The sequence below is a fragment of the Eschscholzia californica genome, unplaced genomic scaffold (assembly GCF_041429995.1).
Source record: "Eschscholzia californica isolate CP2 unplaced genomic scaffold, dmEscCali1.0.p SCAF_5, whole genome shotgun sequence".
Taxonomy (NCBI): Eukaryota; Viridiplantae; Streptophyta; class Magnoliopsida; order Ranunculales; family Papaveraceae; genus Eschscholzia; species Eschscholzia californica.
The window spans coordinates 40,714,842-40,736,339 of NW_028238472.1; the positions used below are offsets into that span (position 1 = coordinate 40,714,842).

Consider the following 21,498-nt stretch of genomic DNA (forward strand, 5'->3'; position numbering starts at 1 on the left):
CCCTAAATATGGTTGGTTCCTAACTAATCACAATTCTAATTCCTTAATTATTGGACTTTTTTTGTTGCTTGGTTGGATCCATAAATAGATATGTTTTGAGGAATATCAGGGTTATCTTCTTATCTAACAAATAAATTATTGATCATTCAAATTGCAATGTTGGATTAGGACAAACAAACAAATGTAAGTTTTATATTTAGCTAGGTATATTCAGTGTTGAACTCAGAATTTTTCTATACGTAAAAATAATGTTTTTTAAGACCCAAATTGGAACAATCAGAATTTAACTGCCTCCAGAATACTGGCATAATCACACATTTCCATCACTAACTAAACTTATCCCCTTAAAATTGGTGGCCAATACGCGGACAACCGTTTTTCTTATATGGACAATTATTTTCGGGACCGATGCGAGTCAACCATACTTGACTTAGTTGACTTTTATTTAATAAGGGGACAACTCCATAAAGTCTTAAATACTAATAATTAGTAACTTGTGGACTACTAACAAAAATAATAGTTAAAGATTGAAAACCTAAACTGTCTTCTTCTTCTTCATCTTCTTCCTTTTTTTTAGTCTTATTCTTCTTTCTTCACTTCTACTAAAAGTAAACTGTAGTTTCTACCATTTTTTTTTATCAAACCCTAGATGGATGAAGAAGACAAAATCTCTTCTTAGTCTTATTCTTCTTTCTTCACTTCTACTAAAAGTAAATTGTAGTTTCTACCATTTTTTTAATCAAACCCTAGATGGATGAAGAAGACAAAATCCCTCAATCTGCACCTGAAGAAGTTTTTCCAGGTGTTTCTATAATAGGCATTAATGACATTGATGAGGTAAAACAGAACATAACTTGCGACGAAAATCTGGCAAAATCGGACAATTTTCCAGATTTTCGTAGCAACTTAGCTTCTGTTATGCCGTATTTTCGGAGAAAACCGACGAAAATATTGCATAACAGAAGCTAAGTTGCGACGAAAATCTGGCAAGTTTTCTGATTATGCCAGATTTTCGTCGCAAGTGATGTTCTGTTATGCCATATTTTTGCACAAACCGAATTACCAGATTCATCTTCCTCTTCACCATCGTTTTCAGAGTCGGAACCAACAGATCCATCATCGTCTTCCACATCTTCTCTAATTTTCTCTGCCATTAGTACCATCTTCTTCTTAATGGTTGGTTTTAGAGTTTTAGGGTTCTAACCTTTGTCTTTGGGGAGATTCTACAACAACTCCCTTGCCTTTGTTTGATGCCATAACCACCAATGCTTCTCCAAGGAGTTTCTCTCTCTAGAAATTTGGGTGATGATGAAGAACAAGTAATAGAAGAGATGAAGACTAAACTAACCTAGGGTTTATGGAGAAAGAAAGAGGTCATCAAATAATACATCTGATTCTAAGAGGACTTGAGTGAAAACAATAGAGAGTTGTCCCCTTAGAAACTGATGTCCATATAAAAATTTAATTTTTTTGCGTTGTCCACATAAGATAGTTGTCCATATAAGAAAAACGGTTGTCCGAGTATTGGCCACCTTAAAATTCTTTTAAAATATTCTTTTTATGACTGAAGTACCCTTAATAATTTGTCCAACTTAAATACCTTCACAATTGTAAGTAAATAACATCCCACCTATCTTCTTCTCCATTCCCTATTTTCTCATTCATCCGGTAGATTTTTTTTAGAGAATGCAAAATAGTTTCATTGATTAAAGAAAAACAGAGTGGTAGTTAAGGAAGCTAACCATCCCGAGACAGCAAAAAAAGCAAAAGATTACATTTGAACTGGCTTATAGCCTGACCATTACTAACAAATTGACTGAAATGAGTATTGCTAATCCAATCCTGATTCGAGGCTCAAAAGTAAATTATGCTCTGCACCTTGACGATTGTATTCTCTACGGATTGTTTAGTGTCGTCTTCTTCCTCCAAGATTCGGAGATTCCCCTCGAACTAGATTATCCAGATGATAGCTGGAGGGATACACAACTGAATAAAAGACTTTCTATCTGTAATCTTTAAAACTTTCCAATTACTAAGAACTTGAGAAATGGTATGGACATTACTACCGAAAGGATGATAAGGATATATAGAATCCCACACTTTAGATGTGAATGGGCAAAGGAAAAAAAGGTGAGAAGAGATTTCACAGTTTAACTTACACAGAGAACATTTGTTTGGCATAGTGGATCCTCTTTTTATCATCATATCCATGGTTGGAACACCATCTAACATAATAGTCCAGAGAAGTAATGACACCTTTGATGGGATAAATTTATTCCAAATTCATTTTGGAATTAAGCTTTGGCGAGTGACAGATTGTTGTTAGAGCTCTCTATAGAAGGAGTTATACGGAGGAACCATGTTGAGAGGCATCCATACTCGATTATCTATCATGGAGAATAAAGAACTTAAAGCTTGAGTTGTGTCACTAAGAAGAATTGAAAGATTTTCAATCTCGTTACTCCGAATGGGTCGTGAGAGATGGAGGTTCCAAAAGTCATCATTAAAATCACTACCCAAGTGTTCTTCAGTAGTTGCATATTTCTTCTTGGTAGCCTTCCAAAGAGTTGGGAATTGAATTTTGAAAGACCCATTCTTGGTCCAATCGTCTAGCCAGAAGCTTAGTTGTTTACCTCTGTTAATCTCCAGCTTGGTATGTTTTTGGATACTTGGGATCATTTTGGTGATTGATTTCCAGGGGCCGGAGTGCTTCGATGCTTTTTGATCGATGGGGAACCATAACAAAGAGAAGCCTCTTTATTTTTCATTTATAGCTCTTCTCCAGAAGCTGTTGGGTTCTTGACCATACCGCCATATCCATTTCCCTACCAATGCTTTGTTCATAATTAAGCTCCATATTCTTAATGCCTAAACTTCCAAGTTTCTTGCTCAAAGTTAGTTTTGACCATGCTACCCAGTGATGCTTTCTCTTGGATGAGGAAGATCCCCAAAAGAAGTTTCTGATTATCTTATTGATGGATTTTCTAATAGAAACCGACATGAAGAAGGGAGAGAGGTAATACAAAGGAATAGCAGAGAGAATAGTTTTGATCAACACCATTCTTCCTCCTTTAGAAAGATACCGACATTTCCAAGTAGCTAGCTTTTTTTTAAGATTATCAATTTTGCATAAATTAACTATCCATAAGATCAGATACGATAAAAGGGGTAAGTTGACTTACTAATAGAAAAACAAATATAATCGACTACACATTAAGTTTAATAGTATCCCCAATTACGAATTATTTTGGGTGCAAGTGCAATTACGTATTGTTCCAGGGATAAGTTCATTAACCTATTAAAATTAGTATGTTTGATGTGATTTTTTCTTACCCAAGCAACAAAAAATCATTAATAGTACTAAAGTAATAGTATTTCCTATGCACGCTTGGTATATCAATAATATTGAAGCGTAAATAGAAGGAAGCTAGCTTCTAGGTAGAGTGCATGTGAGGATAGGAACTTAATTGGAATCTTGGCCTAGGTAGAGAGAGAGAGAGACACCCCACACATGTCTTTTCTTTCTCTCTTTCGACCACAATGCCTCACCAACAACCTAACTACTCAAAACTAAGTAAAATAACTATAAAAGGTCCAAAATTGCTATCCCTAGCTTGACACCTACTTCTAATCTAATAATCTATCATATATTGTTGTTTTCAGAAGATATTGGTCATTTGCAGATTGGGAGAAGTATGTTATGAAAATTGATTTTGAGAATATGTTATCACTATTTTAGGAAATTAGGAATTTATATATTTTTTGGTCTAAAGAGGTTCATGTTACTGAAGAGTACGAAACTACTGATCATTTAGACTTATATATACAATTGTTCCTTTTCAAAAATTTAAACCGCGTAAGAATGTGCGTATATTAAATTTCAAAGAAATGTGCATATTAGTTAAATAAAGGATTAGGATCTAGCTAATCCAGCAACAAAGACCTTTATTAGTTAATTAATGAGTATCTTGTAGTTTAACTAACGATCTATTTCATATTTGTATATATTTGATGATCATCTTTTGTGTCATTCTCTCTTTATCCTTGTTTCACCTTTTCTTCAATTCGATAAAGAGGAAGAATAGAAGAAGAGAGGCACGAGTGAAATGATTAGTGCCAAACAATTTTTCACATCAAGTCCAAACACTAAGTAGTGGTGATGAAGAAGCTGCACTGTGGGCTAAACTTTAGTTGGGTCCTACTGATTATATTCCTAGGGTGTTATAGCCATTTAGCTTACTCTGATTCAAATTGGTCGGGTTGTACTTAAACACTCGTAGCTCTATTACTAGTTTTTTTTCAATTTCTTTGTCTAGCCTCATTGCAATGAGTCCTAAGAAATCGTCCACTATTTTTCATTCCTAAAACAAGAGTTCTCCATCTATCTTATGTAAGAAATGTAACAGCTTTGGGTCTATCAAATGTTGTGAGAGTGCAAGAATGGACTTTGCAATTTCTATTGAAACAGGGTTGGTGTCTCCGGGCCACTTGGAGAGTAGTGACTAGAAATGTATGACATGCTCAAATAGATTAAGAAGTTAATCATTTGTTTTGACAATTGTACTTTGGATTAATAAGGAAAGTCTGAAAAGGATCACGTTTCATCTTGCTTGATTTTCAGATGAGACATTAAGCGACAGAGGAAATCGAGCACTGCTCTTGTTTTATGACAAGTGGGAGATTGAAGGAGGAGTCATTCGATCGAAGTGACAATACAAATCAACTACTCCGATAAGAAATGTTGAAGATCATCGAGTTCTGTTGTTTTGGGGATCATAATGTTTAATTAGCTAGAAACTATAAGGATTTGACTCAAGATACCCTAATGAATAGGGTATGTGTTGTATTTATAGAAAGTTAAAGGAAATACAATTTACAGTAATGTCCTTGCCATAAAGAGAAAATACAAATAAGACCAAAGAATACAATATATACACTAACACCCCCTCCCCTCAAGCGTAACTGCGTTAGCAAGTGAAAGCTTGAAACTTAAACCTTGGAACTTTGTAGAAGGCAAACCCTTGGTGAAAATGTCGGCCAATTGATCATCACCTGGAATGAATTGAACCTTGAGATTACCATGTTTGACTTGTTCTCGAACAAAGTGGAAGTCAATGGAAACATGTTTTGTACTCGAATGTAGGATCGGATTTATCGTTAAATAAGTAGTACTAATGTTATCACAATATATAATCGGAGTGGAGGGTAATGATAACCCTAATTCCGTTAAGAGGTTTTTAACCCAAATTATTTCTGTCGTTGTATGTGCCACAGCCCGATACTCGACCTCCGTTGATGATCGAGCCACGGTAGACTGGGCTTTGGAGGGCCATGCAATAAGATTTAGCCCTAGAAAGACCCCATATCTAGTAGTGCTTGGACGATCATCAGGCGACCCAGCCCAGTCAGCATCTGAGAAACCAAACAGAGGAAGACTCGTGGCTCGCCGGAAAGTTAAACCAAGAAAAGAGAGAGTGCCTTTAAGGTAGCAGAGAATTCTTTTAGCATCGATGAGATGAACTGACGTCGATTTACTCATGAATTTCGATACTTGGTTGAAGGCATAGGCTATATCCGGTCTAGTTAGGGTTAAATATTGCAAAGCCCCAATAAGACTTCGAAAATGTTGCAGATCAGAGAAAGCATCACCATCTTGTTTCGATAATTTCGTCCCTGTTAAGACTGAAGTAGCAACTGGTTTAATCGAGAAGACCAAATCGAGCCAAAAGATCCATAGAGTACTTTCGTTGAGTTAAAATAAGAGTATCAGTAGAACGATTGGCCTCCATACCAAGAAAATAACTCAAATCCCCCTAAATCAGACATTTCAAATCTTGTTTTAAGATTATGAATCAATCGATTTAACAGAGTAGAAGACGAACTTGTAACGATAATGTCATCGACATAAAGTAATAAAATGGTTAAATCATAAGTAGATTTAAGGTAAAACATTGAGGGATCAGAGATTGATTGTTGAAAACCCAAATTCAAAATGCAATTGCTAAACCGAGAGTGTCAAGCTTGAGGGGCTTGTTTTACCCCATAGAGAGTTTTATGAAGCTTACAGACCAAATTAGGGTTTGAGGGATCAACAAACCCTGGAGGTTGAGTAATATAAACAGACTCTTTCAGATTGCCGTTGAGAAAGGCATTTTTGACATCTAATTGTTTGATGTTCCAATTACCTGAAATTGCAAAAGAAAGCACTGCTCTAATCATCGTTGGCCTAACAACAGGACTATAAGTCTCATCATAATCTACGCCATATTGCTGAGAATAACCACGAGCTACTAAACGAGCTTTATGTCGTTGAAGAGAACCATCCGCCTTCTGTTTAACCTCGTTGAGAAAGGCATTTTTGACATCTAATTGTTTGATGTTCCAATTACCTGAAATTGCAAAAGAAAGCACTGCTCTAATCATCGTTGGCCTAACAACAGGACTATAAGTCTCATCATAATCTACGCCATATTGCTGAGAATAACCACGAGCTACTAAACGAGCTTTATGTCGTTGAAGAGAACCATCCGCCTTCTGTTTAACCTTAAAAATCCACTTACAATCAACAATATTACTGTATGGAGGTGGCGACACCAAAGACCAGGTACCATTCTTGATGAGAGCCCTAATTTCTTCATCCATTGCCTTGCGTCAATGATCATGTTTGGAAGCTTGATTAAAAGTAGTTGGTTTATTAAACAGAGAAGAAGAAATATGTTTAGAGAGAAGAATTCTTGGTTTTCTTGTGCCATCTCTTGATCTTGTAACCATAGGATGAATAGAACAGGAAGGAAGGATGGAGGTTGGATTTTCATCATTAGGGTTCGTTGGGAGAGAAGGAGAAGGCAAAGGTCCTGGTAATGGGGAAGGTTGGTTGACTGGTGAGGACGAAAGGGACAGCTAGTGGTGAGTGGGAGACAATGGTACGGGTGGAAGGACAACAGGGAAAGAGGGAAGAACAGATGTGGCAGGAGTAGATGACTGGGCACGCAACAGTCTAATTACTTGGTGGTCAGGAGAGTAGTGGGAGACAAATGGCACAAAAGAAAGAGGATGACGCGTTTCAGAAGTGGGACCACCAGCTGTATGAGTTGGTTGAGGAACAACTGTAGAAGCAGGAACAGGTGCCACTATAGTGGGATGTGTGGAAATAGAAGGACCACCTGTCCCTTGACGTAGAGGAACAATAGAGTTGTCTCTGACCGTCCATTGAAGAGGGATATGAGCAAATTAGGGTTCTTAGACATTTTGATTTCAGAGGAAATGTTCGAAAAGGGGAAACTTCTTCATCGAATAAGACATGACGAGAAATGTAAATCCGAGATGAATCGAGATCAAGACATTTGTAGCCTTTATGATTAGGGTTGTAACCAAGAAGAATGCAAGATTTGGACTTGGGTTCGAACTTTAAACTTCGATAAGGAGTGAGAAGAGGGAAGCAACGACAACCGAAAGTTTTGAGATTGTCATAAGAAGGAGGTGTGTGAAAGAGCTTTTGAAAGGGAGAGATACCATTTAAAACTGAACTTGCTAGGCGATTAATGGTGTAAGCAGCTGTTTGAAAGGCCTCTGGCCAAAGTTTATAAGGAACAGAGCCCTGATGAGGAAGACACATAGAGGTTTCCACGAGATGGCGTATCTTACGCTCAACCACTCCATTTTGTTGAGGAGTATGAGGGCAAGATCGACAATGAATTATACCAATTTAAGCTAGAAAATTTGATAAACCAGTGTTAACATATTCTCCACCACCATCTGTTTGGAAGATTTTGATGGGGTGTCCCAATTGTTTTTCCACAAAGTTTTTAAATTTTGAAAATGAACTTTAACTTCAGACTTATGTTTGAGAAAGTAAACCCAACTGAATCTCGAATAATCATCAATTAAGAGAAGGACATAGCGATGACCAGAGGGTGATGTTTCAAGGGAAGGACCCCAGAGATCAGAGTGTATTAATTCATTTGGCATAGTAGATGTGTGTATAATAAAAGAGAAGGGAAGACGATGATGTTTACTACTAATGCAACTTAAACATTTGATTGAATTCATTACAGACTTCTTAACACTTAAACCATTGTTTTGGCTTCTATTCTAGCTAACTTAAAGATTGGTGATCAAGTCAATTGCTCATGTTTCTAGGTAGAGGAACTACGCAACATTTGGAGTTCTCGATCTTCGACAAAAGAGTCAATTCGATTTAGTTCGAGGGAAGTGAGATAAGGTATGATCTCTGCTTCGACTTGTTTATTACATGTTTGTGCATGCGATCCTAATGTAGTTAGTGTTAGACGTCTGAAACTCCGCTTAGAACACTTAGACTAAGGCCTACCCTACCTGTTACTCGTTACTAACATATTTTTTTGTATCATTGTTTGGGTGACTCCTAACAAAGGAGTTTTCTTCGATTTTTTATTACTATTTTCTTTAGGAAACCACACACTTTTTTTAATGATTAAATTTGCAGATAGTTATCTATTAATAACAATTAAACTCTAACTAAAAGAAATTAAAGATCATGTGGGTCATTGTTCCATTAAACCAAAGATTTTGCCTAACTAAAAAAAAAAAGCTAAGATAAGTGTGTATACAAGGAGAATCTTTATCTCTTTAAATTTAGTATTTCTTAAAAGGATTATATACCTTAAGTCCTTATAACACCCCTTTTACACTTTTCCTTTTCATATATATACTCCTTCATTCAATCCATTCCAAAGAAGTTTAATAGAACTATAAACTTTACGGCTACAAATTATGCCGTTAGAAATATTTTTATTTGAACCCCACAATTTTGAGTTCAATCATGACCGGTCACGTTGATAAGTTGTGGTCATGATGATAGAATGGCCAAGATAAATTCAAGAATGACATTAGTTGACATTTATGTGTTTGGTAGATTTCAAAATGCTAAAGGACCCTAATAAAATTGAGCATGACCGAACATATAGAGGCGTGCGGTCTTACATGTAGAAGTATAATACTTAATTAGGTACAAATTTCCCATGAAAAAATGCTTGTTTAAAAGACTTCTTTTATGAATTATTATTTTGTTAACTTCTACAAATTTTACAAATTTTGTAGTACTATGGCTTCCTTTGTTGTAGCCTTGGTACAAATCCTTCATTAATTAATATATGTTTTGATGAATAAAGAGAAAGAATACAGTGGTGTGGTAATATACATTGTGTAGAGAGAAAATGGGTTAAATGTGGTGGGTCATTGAGCTTGACTAGAGGGGTATTGATGTAATGATATCACTTATCTTTGCTCTTTTGGAAAGTTGCCCACTACCACTTAGATCCTCATCTTTGCTGGCATCTATATATATATATATATATTTTTACCTGTACCCCTAATAACAACCATTCTTCATAAAAAAATTTCACTTGGTGTAAGCTTTGGACAAGATTTAGGTGGGGGACACCCTCAAGATTTGAGTTGAAAACCACCCCAAATTAGGTGGAGAAAACTTTGTCGCCAACAATAAATCATTGAGTCTTATCGTTATAGAGTTAAACTCCTAGCGATAAAAACTTGGCTCCTTGTAATGTCTATCAATAAAAGTCCATTTTTGTCATCTCAATGGGTATTTCAACTACCTACAACTTAAAATAAATGTGACCTAAATGGAAAAAAGAAAACTGAAGTCCAAAATTAACGGAGACACAAGAAGGGGATACTTAAGAAACTTTATTTCTTTTTTCACACTAGCAATTTCTAGTTTGAGGAGTGTTTCAAATTTGAATATCTGATGGAGGTCTTCTTTACAAGGTGGAAGAGAGATAAGTTAGGGGCAAGAAAATGATACATATGAACCTCCATTCATTTTTGCTATATGGTGGACATTCTGGAAGGAACAAAACACAAAGATATTTAAAGATAGTTTCAGTTCGACTGAACAAATAACTGTAGAAGTCAAGACACTAATTTATACTTGGGATTTGCCAACTAGAATTTTTATAGGAGAAACTTTCTTAGCCTTCTTGTTACGAGGGAGTCAATGTTATCTAATACGCAAGCTCGACACTTTAAATGTTGTCTCGTAACCTCAATATATCGCACCTTTTCAAAAAAAAAAAAAAAACTTAAAACGTCATAGCGTGGGTATGAAGTTTCTTAATGTTTTTGCTGTTTTTGAAGTACGAAAAAATGTTATATATTTACATCGCGGAAATTAGGAAGAAAAATATTATGGTGGAAACAAATAGTTGTATGTTTTGAACAAATAATATGTGTCTGAAAAAAGAAACATTCTAGAGAAGGAAAAGGTAAGAATAACGTTTGTTAGAACTAAAAATCGCGGAAGCTATCGAACCTACCTAGAAATTGATCCGATTATGAAGATTAATCGAAAAGCTAAGTCAAAATCAAATATGCGAACAGAATTAACGAGGTTCGGCCTAAAGCCTACGTCCTCGGGCGAACAAGAAATCTTTATTGAAGGATAGATGAAGACGACTAACACAACCCGCAAGTTCGTCCCAAGATGGTACCGCATAGAAATTAACCTCTATACTAAATCTTCGACGACCGAGAAATTTAACACCGCTCAAAACTATGAACAAAAAATTTCTCTCTCACTTGCTCTCTCTCTTTAGCTCTCTCTAAAGAAGAGTTGTTGTTGCTTGTGTTGATATTGATTACAAAGCACTCAACCCCTATTTATATATATTATAAGCCAAAAAATTGGAAACTGCCTATTGAGCCAAAAAATTGGAAATTGATTCCAAAATTGGAAAAGCCTCTCACCAAACCGCCTATTAGAAACCGCCTTCAACCAAACTGCCCAATTTGGTTTCTAACTTTCTCAAACCGCCTCAATCAAGAAACCACTCTCTCACAATTCTCCACCTCGTACACAATTTGATACCCTTCAAATTTTTGACGAACACCAGGATACTCCTTGTAAGATATGTCTGCTTCTTGTAACATCATCCGACTGCACCATTTGACCATGGTTGCCTACGTACCCTTTTACAGGATCAAGCCTACCGTAGTTCTACCAACCCTTCACATAAAGATTACCTTGTCGCCATTACGCCCTTTCGGGCAACTTAACACGAGCCGATTTGTAGCAATTCCAGGCAATGCTGAAACTTGCTACATGTCACCACTTTAGTCAACATGTCCGCGGGATTCTCATCTGTGTGTACCTTCATTAGAGAAACATCACCTTCCTCTATGACATCTCGTACAAAATGATACCTGACATCAATATGCTTAGTACGAGCATGATGAACCTGATTCTTCGCCAAGTGGATCGCACTTTGACTATCACACCATACATCCACGCACTCCTGCTTAATCCCTAGATCATCCAGAAGACCCCACAACCACAATGCTTCCTTCACACCCTCGGCCATAGCCATATACTCGGCCTCCGTAGTAGATAACGCAACTGTAGATTGTAACATCGATCGGCAACTAACTGGAGCACCATGTACCCTAAATACATAACCAGTAGTAGATCGTCTTCTATCTAGATCGCCAGCATAATCCGAGTCAACATAACCGCTTACCTGACATGTGTCTCCACCAAAGCACAAACCCGTATCAACAGTACCCTTCAAGTACCTCAAGACCCACTTCACAGCTTCCCAATGTGTCTTCCCCGGGTTTGCCATAAACCTACTAACCACACTGACCGCCTGTGAAATATCTGGACGAGTACACACCATAGCGTACATCAAACTGCCAACTGCACTAGCATGCGGTACACGATCCATATGATCCTTCTCCACCGTAGTAGTGGGAGATTGTTTTCCCGAGAGCCTGAAGTGTGGTGCCAAAGGTGTTGACACCGCCTTCGCATTCTGCATCCCAAATCGAGAAACTACTCGTTCGATGTAACCTTTCTGATTCAAGTACAGTTTCTTACTTGACCGCTCTCTCTTAATCTCCATTCCCAGTATCTTCTTTGCAGCGCCCATGTCTTTCATCTCAAACTCTTGACTGAGTTGAGATTTCAACTTATCTATCTCCACCATGCTTCGAGAAGCAATAAGCATGTCATCCACATACAAAATGAGATAAATAAAGTCACCTTCGCGAAGCTTCTTGATGTATACACAACAATCATAGTCACTTCTGCGAAAACCATGCTTTAGCATGAAAAAATCAAATCATTTGTACCATTGGCGAGGGGATTGTTTCAATCCGTAAAGAGACTTCCTCAAACGACATACTTGATTTTCTTTACCCTCAACCTTGTATCCCTCAGGTTGAGCCATATAAATTTCTTCTTCCAAATCTCCGTGCAAGAAGGCGGTTTTAACATCGAGTTGTTCCAGCTCAAGATCCCTGTGAGCAACAATACTCAATAGCACCCGAATAGAAGTATGTTTCACGACCGGTGAAAAAATCTCATTGTAGTCGACCCCTTCTTTCTGTGCATAACCCTTGGCCACTTGTCTTGCCTTATACCTTGTACCCTTGATTTCGGAAGAATCCTCTTTCTTCTTGTACACCCATTTACAACTAATAACAGACTTACCTTCGGGCAATGGGACAACCTCCCATGTCTGGTTCTTGTGAAGAGACTCTATCTCTTCTTGCATAGCAACCAACCAACTCTCTCTTTCCTCCGCGGTAATAGCTTGTTTGAAGGTGACCGGCTCGTCGTCTTCCACCGAGAGTGTATATTCAACCACATTTGCCTGCCCGTAATGCCTAAGAGGTTTGTCTGACCCTAACCTCTGTACCGGCTTATATAACCGTTTCGGCCTAGTGTGTACCGAAACATCCTGCTGCTGTTGTTGTAAAACTTGTGTACCTTCCCCTTGAACCTCCTCATGATCGGGTTCATCAATCTCCTCATCCTGAGTTTTATCCTGATGCTCCACCTGATCATGATTCCTAGAAACCCGTTGGTCTTCGGCTTCTACTTCCACTACTTGAGCTTTAGTAGACCCAACATCACCACAACTAGGCACCGTAGCTTTCGCCATAGCTACAATAGATGACTCATCAAACACCACATCTCTGCTGATTACAAACTTCTTGTCTTCCGTACACCATAGCCGATAACCCTTGACTCCTGTAGCATATCCTAAGAAAATTGCCTTCTTTGCTCTATTGTCAAGTTTGTTACCTTTAACATGGTAATAGGCCGTACAACCGAAAACCCTAAGTCTCCCGTAATCTGCATGTTCACCTGACCACACCTCGTAAGGTACGCCGCCATCTAAAGAAGAATGTGGAGACCTGTTCATAATATAACAAGCTGTAGCAACAGATTCTGCCCACCATTCTACGCCTAGTCCCGAATTGGAGCGCATACATCTAGCCTTCTCAAGTAGTGTACGGTTCAATCTCTCTGCGACTCCATTCTGCTGAGGTGTGTTTACTACTGTCCAGTGCCTCACAATGCCTTCCTGATTACAAAACTCCTTGAATGCCCCATCCGTGTACTCGGTCCCATTATCCGACCTTAACGTCTTCAGCTTTCGATCAGTTTTGTTCTCAACCATTGCTTTCCACACCAGGAATGTGTTGAATACCTCATTCTTATGCTTCAGAAAATAAAGCCAGACAAATCTCGAATGATCATCAACGAATGTAACAAAATACCTGGAACCACCCTTGGAAGGTAACTTTGCCGGTCCCCAGACATCGGTGTGTACGTAGTCTAACACCTCTTTGCTCCTGTGCTTGCTTGTAGAGAACGTCACCCTGTGTGCCTTCCCGAACACACAATGCTCACAAAACTCCATGCAAGGCTTCTTCATGTCCTTCAACAAGCCTTTCCCGCACATCAAAGATAGACCCTTTTCTGACATATGCCCAAGGCGCATATGCCAAAGCCTCGTACTAGCCGTTGGATCCCTTCCACTGATTCCTACTGCTACATCTCCCGTAATTGTTGTCCCCAAAAGTTTGTATAAATTACCGTAACGAGTACCTCTCATTACCACCAAAGAACCCTTAACGACTTTTATGGAGCCATTCTCTATAATTATCTTACAGCCGTTCCGCTCCAACACACCAAGGGAAATTAGATTTTTCCGCAAATCGGGTATGTGTCTTACGTCCTTCAATGTTCTCACCACTCCATCGTGCATCTTGATCCATATTGTTCCGAGTCCCACAGTTTTACATATACTATCATCACCCAGTATAACTGTACCACCATCTATACTCCTATAGGTAGTAAACAACTCCCTATTTGGACACATATGGTGTGACGCCCCTGAATCAAGCATCCACTTATCGAAGATTTTCTCAGACACCTCTGTCACCGAGAAACATTCATCTGCCTCTTCTGACACATATCCCGCCTCTTGCATCTCTTGTTTCTCCTTGTAGCCTTCGTTCTTTTGCTTCAACTTTCTCTTTGGACAAGCCGCTTTAAAGTGGCCAAGCTCACCACAACTAAAGCACGTTTTCTTGAAAGAGCCTCTAGATTTGGATCTAGATTTCCCGCCCTTTCCCTTTCCCCTTTCATTACTCCTCCCCCTCGTTACAAACAACCCTTGTGCTTGTTCCTTGTCTACTCCACCCGACGCCATACTGCTAGTAGCAACCTTACGAAGGTCATCCGCTAATAGCGAATTTCTCGTCTCTTCCATGGTTAGACTATCACCAACAAACATCAAAGTTTGAACAAGGTTCTCATAGGATTTAGGTAATGAAAGTAACAATATGAGGGCTTGGTCCTCATCCTCAACCTTAACATCAATATCCTTCAAATCTGAGATAATCCTGTCAAACCTATTCACATATTCCTGAATAGAAGAACCCTCTTCCATTCTACATGTGAATAATTTGGATTTTAAGTAGACCTGATTCGTTAAAGTTTTCGTCATGAAACTGCTTTCTAGCTTTAACCACACACCCGCCGCCGTTGTTTCTCCGTCTACTAGGAACGCCACGTCCCTCTCAAGACACAACATAATGGTAGCCCGTGCTTCGAGATCTAACTCCTCCCAATCCTCATCTGACATATCTCCTGGTTTCTTTCCCGTCAACGTCTTGTGTAATTTCTGCGAGATTAACAGATTCTTCATCTGCATCCGCCAATAAGAAAAATCGTTTTTCCCATTGAACTTCTCTATCTCATATTTCCCTGCTTTGACCGTACCACTTCTCGATCCCATCTTCTCTTCGTTCAATTTCAACAAGGCTCTGGTACCAATTGTTAGAACTAAAAATCGCGGAAGCTATCGAACCTACCTAGAAATTGATCCGATTATGAAGATTAATCGAAAAGCTAAGTCAAAATCAAATATGCGAACAGAATTAACGAGGTTCGGCCTAAAGCCTACGTCCTCGGGCGAACAAGAAATCTTTATTGAAGGATAGATGAAGACGACTAACACAACCCGCAAGTTCGTCCCAAGATGGTACCGCATAGAAATTAACCTCTATACTAAATCTTCGACGACCAAGAAATTTAACACCGCTCAAAACTATGAACAAAAAATTTCTCTCTCACTTGCTCTCTCTCTTTAGCTCTCTCTAAAGAAGAGTTGTTGTTGCTTGTGTTGATATTGATTACAAAGCACTCAACCCCTATTTATATATATTATAAGCCAAAAAATTGGAAACTGCCTATTGAGCCAAAAAATTGGAAATTGATTCCAAAATTGGAAAAGCCTCTCACCAAACCGCCTATTAGAAACCGCCTTCAACCAAACTGCCCAATTTGGTTTCTAACTTTCTCAAACCGCCTCAATCAAGAAACCACTCTCTCACAACGTTTAAGAAAAATAGCAAAAAACAATAAATAGTTTAGCATATGTAAATAGAAGTTTAAGCAAAACATCAAAGGACTGCGGAATTGGTATTAAGAGTGTTGACAACAATTGTTAGAGAATTGTGAAAGTTGTTAAAATAAATTAGTGAAAATAAATAAAAAATAGGAAAACAAGAGATAGATGAAAGTTTCACTTTGAGACCATGTTTGACGTGCGGGAATGCCATGAGAATGGAATGTGAATCTTGAAAATCAGAATCTAGATTACTGTTTGGCTCGTGGGAATGGAGCGATAATTGTATTCCTCCGGGAATGGGATTGATCTCTTAAAGAGAGTAATCGCAAGCCCAAAGAATGGTGTGTTGGAATCGGAGCCGAATTTGGCTCGACCCGACTCGTCAAACTCAAAAACGGAATGCGTCATTGTGTTCTTCTCGTCGAGCTCTTCAATTTAGAGCCAAGAATCACTCGAATCTGATTCCGGATGAATGAGAAATTCAAGTTTAAAGTTTGGACGAAGATCGGTTGAAATATGGATCAAATCGTCAAAGAGAACAAGTCAGATTGGGTACCGTTTGAGCAAAACACGCACGTCAAAATCTGGACGGATGGCGTTCTGTCCGCGGGAATTCGCGAGATCTGACGGCCACGTATTATGAGTAGCGGGACCGTGTCGGGATCACGCTAGGTGCGTTGGATCAACGAGATCCAACGACCTGCGCTTGCTCCGCGTTGGGATTTCGATTCCCATCTAACGGGTGGCGTTATTTCCGCGGGATTAAGCCAGATCCAACGTCCTAGGATTAAGTCCGTGATTTTGAAGGGTTATGTCTTTTGAACCTAAAAGACAAATGCATCCATTCGATTCCTATATAAACCATCCAAACCCACTTCATTCTTCACAACAAATTCATTATCTTCTTCTTTTTTCTTCTAACAATTAGTGTTCTGTATGTCGGAATACTTATTGGGAAGAATTTCATTCTCTTCTGCTCTTATCTTCTAACAATTAGTGTACCGTATGTCTGAATACTTATTGGGAAGTAATTCATTTTCTTCTTCTCTTCTCTTCTAACCATTAGTGTTCTGTGTGTCAGAATACTTAAGGCGTCTTAGAAGATCATCCACATTAGTTCAAGAGCTCATAATACTTACGAAGGTTCGTCCGCTTTCAGAATATAGAAGTACCATCTTAAAATTCTGAAAGGAAAGTCGTTGTATCTCGAAGGCATACACCCTAACGTTTGATACTGTTTAACGGGGGTGTAAAATATCTTAAGGAAAGAGAACTTATTCTCGCCTCGACTACATTAACATCTAATTCGGTTAATCCGAAAGAAGGAATACTGATAAGTCATTATTCGTTTATAGTCTATCTCTCTATAAGTTAGAAAGGAAACTCTGTCTAAAACAAGCCAAGACAGAGAGAATCGCTTATCGATTGATAACCAGAGGAACAACATGGGGTGGGTTTGTGATTATCATCTCTGGGAATGATTTGTTTTAATATTTATGGACGAAATTATCCTTAATAAAATACTAGAATGACTAATATTAAAATCGTCCTTAATATAATATCACAGCTACGACCACCATAGCAGCTCTCTCTCTCTCTCTCTCTCTCTCTCTCTCTATATCTCTCTCGCTTAAAGCTAACCATCTCTCTCTCTCCCTCCCTCCCTCCCTCCCTCACTCTCTCTCTAGTTTTTTTCCTTCTCTCTTTAGTTTTTTTTCCTTCTCTCTCTCCCTCGTTTTCTTTATTCATTCCAATCGATTTTATGTCGTTTAAAAAGAATATTTTAACCGACAACGTTAGTATGGGAAGATGAAGTTAATTTCTATACAGAAAATTGTATCTCTGGGTGTACGGAGAATTTTGATGAAGTGAATAGATGATATTAATTAAAATATATAACAAAGATGGCGTGTCATTTATGTAGTTTATGTAAGAGGATATAATAGAGTTTTTACAAAAATTTACTTTCTTATTCCTGTACAAATCAAACACGATATTAGGAATCTGTCAGGAATCGAATTCCTACTCTAAAACAAAGCATCAAACTAAAATAATCTGATTCCCAAGAATCATATTTCCTTCCCGCGCCATATATTACCCTATCGACTAAAAGATCATTTTAAAATAGTAATAAAATTCCTAGACAATATTAAAATATTTTTAAATTAACCTAGCCTAATAAATTCATATGATTTCCTACTGGATGTAGTAAGGTATACAAAACAGTTGGTAATCTCATTTCCATGGAAAAGAAGGACAATAACAGTACAAAAATAGATTTAAAAAATAATATGCCACCTCATCAAATTTCCATTCTGTCACTTAAGCCAACTAAGATCAAATGCACGTGTGGGTGTTTCACTCGGTCTCACTCCCTTTAAAAGGACACATAACAAAGAAACACTCCCTCCCTCTGTAGCTTTCTCTCTCTAAACTTCAAACCTCATCTCTCTCTCTCTCTCTATTTCCTCTGGTTTTGCTAATGGCGGATCAGATGCAGTGGGAGAAATCTTTAAGACAAAGCAAATATCGACACGAAAGAAGAAACCCATCTTTCTCTTCATCTCTTCTCGACGAAATTTATCGTTCAATTGATGAAGGAGATGAATCAATCAGAGAAGAAGAAAAAGAAGAATTTGATTTTTACAGAGAAACCATGAAGAAAAAACAGAGCACAAGTTTTAGAGAGAGAATTAACACTACAAAAGTTCATAAAAAACAAGAAGAAGATCAAAAGATTAGTAATTTTACTAGATCTTCTTTAATTGATAATTGGATAGAAGAAAAAATGAGTGAGAAAATTATTAGAAGAAAATCTATTCAAGATTTCACTTCAAAGTATTTACAGAAAAATCAAAATTTGGGTAATGATGGTGGTTCAAATTCAATGATCTCAAATTCAACTTCTAGTTCTTCAGATTCTTGTTGTGGAAGTGGGTTTTCATCATCTGAAGCTGAATCAATTTATAGTTCAAGATCTAGACCTAAATCAATTAGAACCAGTGTGTCTGTTCCACCAAAGATGATTTCTACCTCTGTTTCAAAGAAATCAAATATGTTTGAATTTCATGAAGAAGAAAAGAAAATTAATGTTCTTCAAGAAAAACCCAAGATTGGAAATGGATTTATTAAAACAAAATCAAGAGCTTTGAAGATTTATGGAGATTTAAAGAAAGTAAAACAACCAATTTCTCCAGGAGGTAAACTTGCTAATTTCATAAATTCTTTGTTTACAGCTGGAGTTCCAAAAAAACCTAAATTTTCATCACATTCATCAATTAATGGTGGTGGGTTTAGTAGTGATCATCTTCAAGATTCAAGTTCTGAAACAAAATCAAAATCTACTTGTTCATCAGCTTCATCATTTTCAAGATCTTGTTTAAGTAAAACTCCATTATCATCATCATCAAGTACTAGAATTAAAAGATCAGTTAAATTTTACCCTGTTAGTGTGATAGTAGATGAAGATTGTAAACCAATTGGACATAAATATCTTTATGGAGATCAAGAGCCAGGTTTAATGGCAATATCAACTAAATCATCATCTCCATTGATGAATATGAATGAAGAACTCAAGATTCAAATAATGGAGAAGAATAGAAGAGTTGAAGAAGTAGCAAGAGATCTTTTAAAAGGGTATCAGAGAAACAAGACTGATTATGAAATGAGAGATGTTGATTTGAATATCGAAGACGACGAAGAAGAAGAAGAAGATGATGATGCAGCTAGTTGTTCAAGTTCAGATCTATTTGAACTTGATCATCTTAGAACAATGGGTGGGATTGAAAGGTATAGAGAAGAGCTTCCTGTTTATGAAACAACTCATTTTCATACTAATTATGCTATAGCTAATGGCTTAATCTTGTAATCACCTTAATTATATTTGTTTTAATTAGATGGTATTGGTTTTGGGATATTCTCTATTTTCTTTTCTTTTTTTGTATTGATCTTTCTTATTAGCAACTCTTTTATTGTTTTAACAAATATTTGTTGAAAAAGCTAAAATCGGAGGATAAAATCTCCAAATTCTAGAACTTGTTGAGACGGAATCAACCTGCAAATGGAGCTTGTTGTCTACCTAAGAGAAAGTATCTGATCTGAAATGTAGAATGTCGAACACCTTACAAAAAAGATCAGTAAAATAAGTCTATCTCGTTTCAGAAGTTAAATCCAAATTCACTATGTGATTGCTACTGAATTTAGTCCATGATAGATGTGTTACATTTTACCCTCTAGCTCGTCTATCTCATCGAACAAATTATGAAATAAAGTTCGGATATGTCATAGAGCGATTCTTTTATTCTCAAACATAAAAGTCTCAGAGTCTCCATGAATTAGAAGTCCCAATTGCTTGCAGTAGAATGCTATTAAATTGAATTGTATTGGCCAAGGAATAGATTTTTCCATTTCATGTTTCTAATTAGGGCAAGACTTATGAAATTGTTGTTAAAATACTTTTCTTCTCCATCAATCTAGTTGAGTTGTCAATTTCTTACTCTTGCTTGGGTTTGAAGAGAAATCAGAAATGGATTTAAGGAGAGAGGAAAGAAGCAATGAGGAATTGACAAATGTGTTCACATGTTAATAAAATGATGATAAAAAGTAAGGAAGTATGAATAAGAAATAAAGAACAGACCTTTCCTTCATGAGAAGAGAGAAAGTAGTGACTGCTAGTGAGATGGAATTCTTTTAACTTTTTCTTTATAACTGTTTTTAATTATTTAATAAGTTATTATTTTTTTAAATATCCCATGAATATTTCAAGTTTTAACAAGAACACATCTAAAATCTAACTAAACTATGGTCGCAAACTCAAGGACTTCACCTCCTGTGGAGGATCGAACCCAGAGCCTTTGGGAGTGTTTAGAGCTTATGTCAACACTTAGACCACTTGGACAACCAAGTGTTTACGTTAAGATTTCTATATTATGACATGATATAGCAATTTTCACATGCCCCTAAATGGCTAAATGAAATACACACATACAAACGACATCTTAAAAGAACTCAATACTTTAGTTAAAATATAGTGTTAGGCGATAGATGTTGTTGATACATCATTTTACCAACTAATCCTGCCTTTTAGTTGATCTAAACCTTTAATATTTCGAATTTCATTGTCTTTGTTAGTTTTGAAGTTATCCTCTAGGGAAAATGGTGCATGGTTTCATGAAGACCAGGAAATTAGCATAGTAAAGAAGTGGTATCAATCAAAATGCTAGTAAATTGATTGCCTTTTAAGATTGTGTGTTGTTTACTTTTGACAATTTTCTCATTTTAATCATTATAAAGTAATTCTATATTTCTTTAGCAAAAAGGTAGATTCCCTCAATCGATCAAAGCTAGAGCAACAAGACAGTCTGTTGAATAAAAAAATGACACAAAATCTTACATTTTTTTTGTCTGTTTAACATTTCGATTATTTTTCAATATATTTTATCATTTTTTAGAAGTATTACGATTTAACGAAAAACCATTGTTAAATATCGTTTTAGCCATGATAGAAGGTGTAAGTTCTTTAATAACAAAAGTTATAAGTTTTATTAGTGATGGTTGATTGTCTATAATATGACAAATCGACTAGTTTATCTTTTTACTATATTTCCTTTGGTGGTACGTACCCAATTTCAATCGACTAAGTTTATACTTATCTTCTTTTACTGACTTAATTTTAGTAGTGGTAATTTGTAGAGAACAAATTCAACATTCGTATGACTAACATTATTAATGATTAATCTTCTCTGTAAAGATTTGTCAATAAAAATGTGACATCAAAATAATCATTTTGAAT

General features: G+C 36.9%; 1 protein-coding gene across 1 annotated transcript; it reads left to right on the plus strand.

The window, feature by feature from the left end:
• Nucleotides 1–18,118: 18,118 nt before the first annotated feature.
• Nucleotides 18,119–19,623, plus strand: LOC147539229 (uncharacterized). The gene has a single exon (XM_086644260.1). The coding sequence runs from the start codon at nt 18,190–18,192 to the stop codon at nt 19,573–19,575; it is 1,386 nt and encodes a 461-aa protein (XP_086500386.1). The 5' UTR covers nt 18,119–18,189; the 3' UTR covers nt 19,576–19,623.
• Nucleotides 19,624–21,498: the final 1,875 nt, after the last annotated feature.

Coding starts and splice junctions, on each gene's coding strand:
- LOC147539229 (XM_086644260.1), top strand. CDS start 18,190: ATGGCGGATCAGATGCAGTGGGAGAAATCTTTAAGACAAAGCAAATAT.